Genomic DNA, 14,395 nt, shown 5'->3' with positions numbered 1-14,395 from the left:
AATCCTCTTTCATATATATTAAAATTTTATAAAATTTGTTTATGTTTAATGAATTTTGATATAGAATAATAAAATATCACCAGATTTTTTTTTAACAAAAAAAAAAATATAAGTAACAGTTAATTATAATCAAGGACTACCTCATTAGCTAACATTTTACATTTAAATTAGACTTAATTTATGAAAATGTTACATAGAAAAAACTGCTTTCAATCTCAATAGAAAAAAAATTTCTATTTAATTTTATAAAAGACCAATCTAGCTACAACTTTTCAAACTCCACTCATATTTGTTTTAGTGAAAATGAAACAATTATTACTCTTGTTATTAATGGTATTAAGGAAAAAACTGGATGAAATAGATGAAAAAGTAAAATGTAAATAAAAATGTCAGTTCTTAAAAGATTTAGTATTTTATATGTAAAAATACTAATTCTATTTAAGAATAGCAAAGTAAAATAAATTTCTAGAAACAAGTTTGCTAAATCTGATAATTACATATGAATTATTAATCTTTTTTTGGAATTTTGATGGTACTGGTATTATATAAGAAACTTGCTAGACACTTAAGAGAAGAATCTACCAGACTGTCATGACATTTTGAAATGATTAAAAGCTTCATAAAATAATTAGTATCACGGGTTTACCAAATACACACAACTAAATCTGTCCAGCCAAATTGTCAGTATTAATTGTAATAGTAAATATTGTATTGTCAACAGTTTGTTATATTAATTGTGTTGGCAACAAAGAAAATATATTTTTTATTATAATAAACAGTAGAGTAAAAATAGATTGAAGGCTAGGGTTGAACAAGGGTTGGAAGAGAAGCAGTTTGGCTTTTGACAAGGATGATCAGTCTTTGATGAAATATTTTTTTTAAGAAAGATAAATAAAGTAGCATAAAGTAATTACAGAGAATTTAAAGACTAAGGAAATTAAGAAAGATTACAGTAGAACTTGAATAAGGAAATCACTGGTGAATTGGGGTGTTAATAGGAAAATTAATTTTCAAAGCATACTGTTACATAGAAGAAAAAGGACAAAGAAAACAAAGTTTCTTACCTACCAATCCTCATATATTCAGTAGGAAAGTGGCTGCTGAAGGGATAAGAAAGAATTAGAAGAAAGAAAAAGTAGGAAAAATAAAATCTCTGAGTAGCATACTCGAGAAAACAAGAACAAATAATAATCAAGAGTTAAAGAGAATTCTTGATAAAGATAGGAAAGATAAATTGAAATTCTTTGGACCTTTATAGAGAGAATGCAGGATGGTAAAATATCTAAAGCAATAAACTTATAGAAAAATGTAGGCTAAATTGTGATAACTGTGATATTGAAACTGGGTGTGGTAATAAACTGAAGAAATTCATAAAAGATGATTTATGGAGAGATAAGAAAAATTAAACATGAAATAAGGTAAAGTAATGCATAACTATAATGTTTTGTGGGTTATATTGAGTTCTTACACAATACATGCATGAAACAGGTACACTAAAAATTAAAAAAAAATTTAGTTACTTCATTAAAAAAAATGTTGATATGGAGAAAAATGAAAAAATTAATACATAAAGTTAGAAATAAGAAATTGCTATAAGGAAGAAAAGTTGATAATATTCACCAATAAGAATTAATCATACCTTTAATTTGTAAGATATGGTCATTTTAGGTTAAGACCATTTTTAATAAATTTAGAGTTGGATCAAATATGAGATATTAAAAAGAATGCTACCTTATGAGAACAAATTATTTAGTAATAATTGAAAGCTTGTATGACCAAAACACCAACCAAACGGGTAACGCCTTATTTTAATGAATTTTCTACAAAAAGTGTAAAATTATTTCTATTTTATTGATGTTATACTGCTTAAAACACCATTGAAAATTTCATTTTAATCTTACTTTTCAAAATTGTGATGAGAAAAAACTTTTAACATTTCTTCAAAGCTAAAAAAAGAAAATTATAAAAAATAGTTAATTAAAAGATTAATTTTATTAGAATTATGATAATTATATGATTTCACCAAAACACAGAATTAAAGAAAAAATGTTAAGACTACGTTTGTTTAATGTTAAGAAAATGCTTAATATAAATATTAGTAACAAAATACCCTGTGTTGCCTTGCTCTTAAGAGACATATACTCATACTTTCTAAAATTAAAAACAAATGTTAGTTTCAATACCAACTGCATTCAATAGTTATTTTTATTAAAAATACAATGTAGGTTACACTAATCACAGTATAAATATTTTACAATAAATCGCAAATTAACAAAAAAAAAAATTAGTAGTGAATTTAAAGATAATAGCATCCTTTCTTAATGTCATGTCTTTTTAAGTTAATTAAAAAGAAAGAGTATCTATAAGAAAGTAGTAGAACACATCATATATTGAAGGAAGTAGCACATACTGAAAAAATTACTGGTTCTAGGAATGTGCAGTAAAATAAAATTCCTAATGATGAAAATTTACCAATTAAAGCAAGGTTTCCAAATATCTTATCTAGCTAGGCATCTCAACTAAGTTTGTGTTATAATCAGTATAAAACAAATTTTTTGTTTCTGTATAAATAACTTCTAATCAACTGAAATAGATTTAAACAAAACATTATTTAATCAAACTTTTATTTAAATTTTACATTTCATAAATTTTTTATATTGTAATTATAATAAACAACCAAATCGTAGATGTTGCACCTGAGAAATGAAAATAAAAATGATATTTAACAAGAACTGTTAAGAAAAAACTAGAAATCTTCGACTATATGAAGATTTTTTTTGTAGTACATCTTATTTATAATCATTACTATGTTAAAGATAATCAAAATCAAACTGAGGACCCCTGTAACAGCAAATGCACTTGATACACACACACACACACACATGTGTGCACATGTGTACACATTGCATATGGCTGTGTGGATGTGTGTGCATGTGGGTGTGTGTGTGTGTAAACTAGTTGTAGTTTACAATGATACAAAAAAGTTGTCAATTTTTTCTTTGTGGTAATTTAGACAAGTTATTTTCTTGCAATAGTAAGCTTCTCGTTAATTGGTTTTGAAAGTTTTCATTTTAATTAAATTGTGTCCATAAAGTGTCCACTTCAAACTTTTATTTTAGTAAAGAAAAATTTGAAATTTATACAATTAAATAATGTAAAACTACAATATATTAATGGATATTATACTTGAAATGAATTATAGGAGGAATTTGTACTGATTTGGTAACATTCTCAATCTATAAAAATAATAAATGTTCCCACAAAAAAAAAATCAAGAATTAAAACTGTGTTGTACAAAAATTAATAGGCTTTCATGAAAAATAATGCTAAAATATAGGCTAAAAATAATAGGAACTATTCTGTAGTCAAAAGTAAAATAAATTCAATAATTATTAGTTATGCTTTGTGTAAATTATGTTTTGTGATATTAAACTTGTTTTATATAATCAAACAAAAAAGTTAAATAATTGAAATGAAGTGAGAGTAACTGACTGATATACTGAAGGTCCTATGTTGAATTCTTGGCTTTGAATTCACATCTTACCATTATCATTTTATCCCGTAACTTGGGCATAAGGAAGAGATTATTTATACTAGAATCATCAATTAAAAAATTAAAATATCTTTTGTAAGAAATAACTTTTTCAATAAAGTTAGTATATTTTGCATGATTGAATTCACTTTAATGAACTATCATCATTTTAGTGTAGTTTGCACAAAAACAATAAGTAGAATAGTGAATAAATACACTATTTTACATTGTATTCATTCATCAATCTATGAAGTAATAGCTTTAAATATTATATGGTTAATTATAAGTAATCATCTTTAATAATTATTATCAGTATGAATGTTATAGGTAATAATGATTAAAATTTCTATTTAATTAAATTTAATCCTATGCTTATTATGTTCATTATTTATCGACTTCATTATTAATACCTTAGACGTTATCTAATTTTGTTTTTATATTTTAATGAATTTATATCTAAATCGATTGGATAATTATTTAGGTTAGATGTCAGTATGATTAATAATAAATCTGATAAAAAAGATTAGATTAGATTACTTAAAAAAAATACAAAAAAAATTTTCAAATAGATTGTCTAAGTATAGATTACTTATGTGCTACCTGATGTTGACCCCATGAAGTAGCCTGGACGGGTTGCCAAGTACATGGTACAGACGATACTAGTAGACTGTCACAAAGATTGACAGTAGTTTGACCACCAGACCACAATGGAGGCTGTTGTGATGGTTCACTTATCTGACATGAGGCCATAGAACTTTGTAAAGACTGCCAATTTTCTTGTCCTTGACTATCAATAAGTCCTTGTAATGGATCACCAGGTGGAACTGGAAGTTGACGTGATGTTGTAACTGCTCCGTTACTGCTATCTTCGATAATTGTATCAGGATGAGGCAATGGAGGAACTATTTGTGTTTGTTGTGCTAATTTATATGATGCTTGTCTTAACATTTGTCTTCTACTTAAAAGTAAAGATAAATTACTAGGAGAATTATCAACATTAACATTAGGCTGATTAAATGCAGTACTTTGTTTTTGGAAGCCTTGTCGTTTTTGTTGCAACATTCTATGTTGCATCATTTGTTGTAATGGTGGTTGATCTAGGGGAGGATATGGTAAATTTTCAACTCTCTTTGGTCTAGATTGATCTTGATTACGATATTCTGAATGTTGTAACTGCCTTTGAGCCATTTCTTCTTGAGGTACAGAACTTTGATAAAGACTTTGTAAAGCTTGATGTTCTCGTTGTACTAAATGTAAGTGTAATTCCATAACACCTTTTGCTTTTGTAGTTTCATTTAATTTTTGGCTATTAAATGCAATAGTACCACCTTGTTGTGTTGTTCCTGGCTGTTTTTCTACCCCCCCTGGTATTGCACCACCATGTTGTGCAACCAATCCATCAGATGCTCGACGACCTTCTCTAAAATCAACAGGTGATCTCGTAATATTTCTATGAGTGAAATGGCCTCCAGTGCTTTGATTATGTGCCAGTGGACTATGACGACTCCAAGACTTATTACTTGTTACATAGATAAAAGGATGAATCGCACTCGTACTAATAACAACATTTTCAGAAATAGAAGGTTTGTTAATTCCTGGACTCGTACATGATGGTAAACTTGAAGCGAGGTCAGATTCAAACTGATCAAACTGATAATCAAGACTTGTTTCAAATGTTGAAAAATTACTTTGTAATGAAGAAACATGTGAAGATGAACATGATGAATCAGAACTAAGATGCTGACTCAGACTTTTATTATGGACACCAACACCACTTGAAGAAGAGGAACTAGCATAAGAAAGTCTCTGCTGAGATCTGTGGCTACTAGGAATGTTATCTTCCATATCTGTTTCAACACCTTCATCAGTTGAACTTGAATATTGAGGCATCATACTATCTGGCCTTGTATATGTTGAAACACCACCAGAAAATGATCCGATGGAAGGATTTGTATACCTTGGCATCGAATAAGTTGTAATATCTGATGGAAAGTGAAGTTTTGAATAACTTGGAGTAAGATCAGAGGATGATACAACTTCAGTGCTACCAACTCCAAGTTGATATAAACCTTGAGTTGCAGTAGACTGTGACTGACTAGATGGTATGATAGGTTGTGGTGAACCGCTCGAAACAGATTCTCTGAATGGAGGTGGGTGTTGACTACCTCGGCTAAAACTATTAGACCGTTGTGTTGTAGGAAATTGTTCCATTTCTGCACTAGTCTGTGGACCTGGACTGTGCCTTCGTTCAACACTAGTTAAAGGTCCGATACTTGTTAATCCAAGTTTTCTCATAGCTTGTTCAGCTATAGTACTAGGTCTACGTTTCTGCCCTTGAGTTACTTCAATAGCTGCAACCTTTCCACTTCCTCCACTTGTACTCGTAGAAGTAACTGGTTCTTGAGTTAATGATATACTACTACTTCGATGTTGTCTTAACCTCTCAAGCAACAGAAAATAAATTGCAGCATGATGATCATAGCTACCACAACGAACAGACTGTAACAGAGTTTAAAATAAAATCAAATATTAATACTATAATTTGAAATAATATTTAAAAATAAAGATAATATATTTTTAACATACACAATCCTAAAAAAGAATATTTGAAAGTAATAATAATTTAAGTAAATCAGTGTGATACTGAGATTTTAATGTATTTAAAAAAGATTGCATAACCTACATTGCTTGAATGGCAGCTTATGTTAATGTACAATCACAGCAAGTGGAAAAATTAAATGGTAGAAATTGCACAATTCTTCATACATTTCACTGACATCTCCCAGTGTATTTTCTACTGTTTAATGCTGATATGTACTATCAGTATTGAAATAACAGCATTCTCAAGTACTGCTGGTGTATGTTTTTGTTGTGGAAATCAATAAATCATGTTTATGAAGAGGAAAAATAATGCTGGCAAATGTCTCTATAACTGAAGATATTCTATGGAATTTGGAAACAGATATAATTCTTTCTATAATTATTCACAATGAATCCTTCAGCACAATAATGGAAATGATCAAACTACCTGTTTGGTATGCATAATTTTTTTGATTCATAAGTGTATTGTACTTGAACCATTTTGATTCTAACATTTCAAAGTTAACATTATGAATAAATTTATAAACCCAGAAAGTGGTGTACATCATAAGTAAAACATTGAAATGTTTTGGGTAGTGCAAGATGGCAGAACAACCAACAAGATGCAGGGTGGCAATATTTGGTTTGTACTGTATTCAGCAGAGTTACAACTTATAAATTTGAATACCATAAGTATTGTTAACTATTTTGTTAATTGCATTTGAGCTACTTTCAGCACCTCTGAGAATAAAAATTAAGATCTACCATGAAATGGGATTAATAAATTGATAATTAGAAAAAAAGTTAAAAGATGGAATTTTTAATCATAATTGACTACAGAAATTTAGATAGATAAAAAAGAATCATTTTAATGTATTTTCAATATCATAAGCACTGTTTCCAGGAACACTGGATATCATTGACTTAATAATGCCTATAAAGAAAATACTACAACTACTACCATGTAAGGTATTTCTTATGTTCATAATTTTTTTATTTATATGTAAGGTGTTCAAAAGGAAAAAAAAATGGTAAAAAATAAGTTAATTGAAAACAAGTGTATCAGAAGTATATGCACTAAGAAGATATGTTGCTATACAAAAGAAATATCTAAAGATAAAATTAAAACAGACCTTGTTTCACATGATAAAATACAAAAACAATTCTACAGAAAGAGTGGGAGGGGGAGGGAGTGGGAAAGGGATAGAGGAAGAGGGAGAGGGAGATGTAAAACACACAAACAGAGCTGGTGTTATGATTATATTTCTATTTGAAAATTTTTTTTTAATTGTTATAATAAAGGTCACCCATAATTTAATGGGAAAAAGAATACATTTATTTCTATGTAATATAATTATTATATAATATTAATTACAATCTTTAATTATACATTAAAATAAATATTTAACTTTAAAAAGGTAAGGTAATTCTGTAGTTTATTAGATTCACTATCCTGATACAATATTAAAGCACTTAAAGCACCACACATCCGCTTCAGTAAAATGTAAAACAAGGTGAATTTGCTAATGGATTAAGCTTTGATTAATTTAAGGCAGTAACTAGTGATTAATGCCCATACTACATTAAAGCTAACCCTCTTGTACAATTGCCATTCATTAAATTCTAATAGCATGCAGTTACCCATCCTAAGGGCAACAACTAGTATACTGAGGAGAGGCAATACATGTAATGCGTTGTTTCTAAACAGAAGGGGAAATTAATTTGTTGTTTACACTGTCTATCTCAGTCTATCTTCTGAATGTGATGGATGTAAAATGTTTGAGATAAAAGCATCACCAGTCACAGTTATTTTCTCTGATAGTAATTATGATGTTCACTATATATCCAATCCCGGCAATGAACAGAATAAAAGTGTCACTTTAAACCAGAGTATCTCCTGCATTTTAATGGGCTTGGGTAAGCTAATGTCCAGTAATATGTTTGGCTAATGGAAAAGGTAGTTGGAAACCACTTTACTCCTCTCTTTCTTCAGTAAACTTGGTATGGGGTGGTTGTTATCTTCAGAATAGTTACACTAATTTCTGATTTTGGAGTGAAATTCATGTCATTAAACATGGAATTAGTTTCTAAACTATTTCTGCCTTACTTCCATTTATATCACATGATGCTGTTTTCTGCTATATTGCACATGTTATGGAACTACCTGGCTGTAAGGATGCAGTTTAGCATTTTCTTTGAAAATAATGAATACTTTAAAGCTTTTAAAAAAAGGATTATAAAATGAACTATTAAAATAAATCGTAATAATAATAAAAATAAAACTAACCTCACGAGTTCTTACAGCATCAATTCCAAGACTCTGCATTAACCGTAATATCTGTTCATTTGGTTCAGCCTTGCAATCGACACCAGGTGTTGTTACACTTGGAAGAAGGCGAGGTGTCTCTTCTAACATCCAGCGATGCCTTTTTATTTGATCTATACTGTATCTTTTGCTAGGATCCAACACTAACATCTTTCGAATAAGTGATTCACATTCTGAAAAAAAAATCAACATTGCATATAAATATTAATTTCAAATTGTAACAATTAAGATTATTGCTAATGGTGGAACTTTTTTTAATATTCAACAACACCAATTACTTTGAATGATTGATTCAGTTTCTACAAAACTTCTGAACCTTTGTTGAATTAGAACCCATAAGCAATTATATTCCTTGAGTAAATGGGTATACTTGCAGCTTACTAAATCCCAAAATGAATTAATTAAAATTCAAAAATAGGTAATCTACTTTTAGTGAAAAATTTACTGCTTGTATGCCTAATGAAAAACAGATATGTTTTTCACTAGCCATGTGGGTTGAAAGTAAATAAGGTGGTTGTTTGTCAAGATATTGCTGTACTTAAGTGCTTTTGAACATTTAAGCCCTTAATAACTTATCAAGAAGGGTTGAAAGGTAATTCAGTCCTGCTTCTTGTTTATACCATACCATAACTAAAGAGAAACACTTTACAGACACACATGCAATATAACAGGGAATGAACTTGCCTGTCATAAAACTGGCAATTTCTTATTTTGTAATGAATTAAGATAATATTAAATTTTGTAATAAAAAAAAATTTCTTGTATATTATTAGCAGATATATGAGTTAAATCTCCATGATTTTTATTAGGATCATGCTACATTCCATTAGTAGAGTGGGGACTGTGTATATAATGAATTGTTTCCTATAGAGAGAGGTAAACTGTGTTGTTCCTACTACAGGTACATTTTTTATCTCAGTCTCTGTTAGGGTGTGACACATGTAAAAAATCTGAGATACAGTCAATATTAGTCAGAGTTGCTTTCTTAAAGCAACTATTATTATTAATTTGACTTACTATTATAAGTATATAGCCAATAACCAATCTGTGATAAATAGAGTGAATGTTTTATTTATGTGGTTTAATACCATCTAAATTTTAGTGGAGTTATGCTGATGGGCAACAGTACATGCAATTCAATGAAAAAGACAATGGGAAACCACTTCATTCCTAATTTTCCATAGTAGGTCTTATAAAGAAAAATTTGTTATTCTCATGAAAGGTTATGCAATCTTTATTTATTTTGTGTCTCATGTCAACTTTCTACAATCGTTAGTTAGGCCACCAGATTTATATACATCATAGTATAGTTAGTATGAACTATGAGATGTTAAATAAAATACCTAATTAACAATGCAAAAAAATTTATAATTCATGTCATGTAATCTAACTGGTACTTGGTATACAATTTCAAAAATGGTTCCTCTTTTCTGATAAAAAAAATTATTGTGATGATTTATAAGGAAGATATAAAACTCTGTTGAGTTATGAATAGTAAAACTGAGATTAAAATGCAACATTAACACAAGAATAAAAAACAGAAATTAATCTTTGTAAAACATTTTAGTGGTATGAATCATAACAATGGATTGTTATGAGTGGTTTCTTGTAAAAAAAAAAAAAAAAAAAACTTTGAATATAGGTAACAGTTTATGTAGTGAGATGTCCAACAAAAGATCTTTAGAAAAGATGCTAGCTGGTAAATTTAACATTACATGGAGATGAGTATATGTATTAAACAATTCCAGAGAAGTTTCTGATGAACAGTAGGATGCTGTAGTCTAGGATCAATAATAATAATAATAATAATAGTAACAGTAAAATTTTAACTTGACTAACCTGAGTTTTATAAAAATTTTCCATAATTAAATAATAATCTCTAATTTAATTGTAATAATCTCTACTATGTAATACTAATTTTAAGTACCATTATAACTGAAGATTATTATGTTTAAATTATTAATTATAAAAAACCTTTTTTTTATTAACCTAACATATTCATTAAGTACATTAATTTGAAATTAATTTTTCATGTTCTACAAGTTGCTTTAATATATTTAAACATTCTTCTAAATGACTTGATTTAAATATGTTTTTCAGCTTCTTTCTTTGTGTCTAACTACATGTTTTGATAACTATTCCTCATCATCAGGTTTGATTGAACTAGTTAATTATTGTAGATTTTTGATAAAGTAGGAAATATAAAAAATATATGCATAGTAAACATATTACTTTAAAAATAGTTAGTAGAAGACTTATAGATACACAGTTCAATGACTGCTACCAAAGAAGAGTTGCTTCAGAGACATCTCGTAACAAAGTTTCTGCAAGTCTTGCCAGTCAACTTGTACAATCATGTATTTTAAATATATTTTGTGTAATTTACACACTACATATAATTTTTTGTATTTTGGTAAGTACTTTATCACCACAAATTGCAATTGCACTTGATGATGAGAACTGGTTACTGAAATATGCCATTAGAAACGAAGAAAAAGAAATTACAAGATAAATTTAAAAGAAAGCATTTATGTTGCTTGTTGAAAAAAATTGATATTGCAGATAAATTAAAAAAATAAAATAAACTATTCTCTTTCAAGAAAACCTTCTTCACTGATTTTAAGTCAAAATAGTATTTTCCCATTAACTTGTACTTAAGTTCATAAATTGAAAAGAAAAAACGTTAACAAACACAGTGCTTCACTGGTTAAAAAAAAATATATCAACATTAACCAATAAAACAACAATAATTAATGTGTTAATAACAAAAGAAATGTCTTAAAAATGCTTAAAATATAACCTTACTGACCTAATTATTAACACTGACTTTATTGACGTGATTATAAGAGAAATTACAGAAAATTAAATGATAGTTTTTTATTGCATTTGTAATGTGCAACAATAAACAAAGTAATAAAAATCAAAGGGTTTCCCAACAATAATTACACTTTACTCATATCAAAAAATAAATAAAACTTCACTGCATCATTATTTAGGATATTATATTATAATAGCATTTAAATTCCTTAAACTTTGATCTCAAAAAATACTTATCATTGTCAAACGTAACCGTAAAGAAGTATAGAAAAGTATTGAGATTTTTCAAAATTTTATAGGCTGTATTTAACCCCATGAATTAAAAAATAATTATTTTGTAATACCCTTATGTGACATTTATTATAATGTAATAATTTCAATTCTCCGCATAAATGATTCACAATACTAAATTTCAATATTAAATATTCATGCATTACAAAATAATTAAGCAAAATTTATGCCAACACACAAACACATTCAAGCAGCAGCATTTCAACCTATTTTTTTACATTTTTGTATTTAGGAGACCTGAAAACATCAAATCATGTAAAAAAATAAACCATAATTTTTCTCCATTATAGTGATTATTCTATACCACAATTGCCAGGAAAGTATAAATTAATTTCATTGACTCTACTTTTACTTAGCACAATTGGAGAAGGTTAGTTTCTTAAAAAAAAAGAAAAAATATGCTTTGAAAAAAATTTATCCTTTTCTTAGGTCAAGGTTTATGGGTTTGATTCCCACAAAGGTCTAATATTTTTTCATATATTATTTTTATTACTAAAATATTATGTAAGAACATGCCTAAGGTCATAAAAATAAAATAATAAAAAAAAAAATTTAATTTTTATTTTTCATATGAGTCATCGGAGATCATATTTATTTTTCTTGAGACATATGAGACATCTTAATTAACTGCTGCTTATACTTTTGGCTGCAAGTCTTTTGAAAAGCAATCTAATAAACATGAAATCATAAAATTACCAACTGAATTAAATATAATCTATTAAATTTTCACTAAAATCAAAAAACAAATATCCTAACTAATTTGGATAAATCAAAAAACAATTGTAACATAATACATCGTTTTCCTCAAGCTCTTACATTAACCTCTTAAAATCAAGTTTCTTTCCTTTCTAAAAGCTGTCACCAGATATAAAATTATCCATTTGGGGTTACTGGTCTCCTGTAAGTCACATTACTGGTAATTAAATCAGAATTTTTCAAGAGACATGGTAAATAATAACAAACTAAAATAAACAAAGTGGACCAAAACTATCAGATATACCTTAGCAGTTGAATTACCTAAGAATACAATAAGATAACACTAATCACAGTTGAGAACCTCTTCCATTGTTGAAATTGATTTAAAAAATCATTAATTTAAAATTATATTGTACTGTTTTATTAAATCATTTATAAATGCTGAAGTTGTCATCATTATTAAACAATTATTGTGCCCACTTGTATTCTAATCGAAGTTAATTTCATCTCTTACAACCTCTTTAAACAAATTTTTCAAGATAACAAGAAAGTAAGCTGACAGATCATTATTTGGTGCTCATGTAAGAGAGAAAAAGAAGTTGCTAGAAATTAAGTTTAAATAGATGTACTGAATAGGAGTAAGGGAGCTCAAATTTCTTTATCTAACGAGATTCTGATTTACAAGGCTTTCTTGAAGCCGATGTGGACTTAACAGAATTGAACTCTGGGGCACAACTAGTAACAGCAATTTAGAGATCATTCAACATAATAAAATAAAATACTACGGAATATAACCCAAGTGCCATGGTTTGCGAGGAATACTGAGATCCATGAATACATAGATTCATGATTTGAACGCCTAATTTCAAGGCGTTCACAAAAAACTGTTTTTGGTTCTGTTTACATACGTGAATTGATTAATGGTGTGAAGATATTTACCTATGTTCAAAGACTCTACCAAATATTAGGTTATTTTTAGGTTATATTAGGTTAGGCTATTTCATAGTTACTAGTATTTATTAATATTATCTATCTTGTATTTATTTATATTGTTTTTGTATTAGTTAAGAATTATCATTGGATGATCTTGTTTCAAGTGACAGTCTGCAATGCGACTTACTTATACCTTTAATATCAGAAGCTGGTTGTAAATAAAGAAATTGAGCAAAAAAAAAAAATTAATCATAAATACTGATATTTATAAACTAAAAATTTTAACTTATCCTTATGTTTATATTTAAGAACGTACAATTCTATTAAATATACATATTTTTAATTAAGATACCTAACAAATAAAGATAATTTTTAACCGTTTATGAATGGGTAAATGGAACATATAATTCCAGTAACTGTTTGATTGAACCGTAGCTTGACAATCAAAATACAGTTTAAAAAAAAAAGATTATTTACATTTAAGATCACAATTAAATTTTAAGTAGAATTATTTGTCATAAACAAAGAATTTTTCAACTAAACTTTCATACCATGCTCCTTCGGAAAGTTCTCGACCCGATACAAAAATGGCGCAAATATGATCAAGTAATGATGCGTTGCCAAGTTTCAGCATTATTTTATTTATTTATTTATTTTTTTTTTATTCTGGCAATCGAGAAAGTCTGAAAAATGGATAATACTGAAGTTCGAACTGCAATAAAATAATTTAAAAGGTTTACCCTGACGAACACACAAAAAAAAGGTTTACATTCCACTTTAAAGGATTCTCGACAGTAAAAAAGTGGCTGCTGAGTTTAAACGTGGTATTACATCCATTCAAGATGATGAACGTCCGAGACGCCAAAAAATCCTCTACGATCGATGGAAACGTCGCAGAAATCTAAATGCCATATTAAATGATCGACGAATGAAGGAATGCGAGCTTACCGATATCACAAACGCTTCGATAGATCATATTCACTACATTTTACACGATGTTTTTTCTATGAAAAAGCTTTCCGCTCGATGGGATTGGCGTTTATTAACAGTCGACAAAAAACTCATTTGACTGAACACCTGTTAAGGATTTTTAGCCTTATTTAAATGCGATTCTGTTCAGTTTGTTCGATGTTTTGTAACAGTTGATGAGACATGAATTCACCATTAAATGCCAAAAACCAAATATTAATCAAACAGTGGGTGAAAACAGATAAAGTGCG

The 14,395-nt window shown here is 28.2% G+C and overlaps 1 protein-coding gene across 2 annotated transcripts in view; it reads right to left on the bottom strand.

Annotated features, from left to right (window-relative positions):
• The window catches only part of LOC142331083 (uncharacterized), a 282,018-nt gene that overhangs the window by 23,689 nt on the left and 243,934 nt on the right, over positions 1–14,395 (bottom strand). For both annotated transcript variants that reach the window (XM_075376746.1, XM_075376747.1), the window contains exons 7-8: positions 8,400–8,611; positions 4,133–6,031 (exon numbers count right to left, since the gene is read on the bottom strand). In XM_075376746.1, coding sequence (XP_075232861.1) covers positions 4,133–6,031; positions 8,400–8,611 — 2,111 coding nt within the window. The remainder of the gene's footprint in view (positions 1–4,132; positions 6,032–8,399; positions 8,612–14,395) is intronic.

Source organism: Lycorma delicatula, chromosome 10 (genome assembly GCF_047948215.1).
Source record: "Lycorma delicatula isolate Av1 chromosome 10, ASM4794821v1, whole genome shotgun sequence".
NCBI classification, from domain to species: Eukaryota; Metazoa; Arthropoda; class Insecta; order Hemiptera; family Fulgoridae; genus Lycorma; species Lycorma delicatula.
The sequence above is the reverse complement of the archived record's forward strand: the minus strand, read 5'-3'. Positions and strand labels throughout refer to the sequence as shown.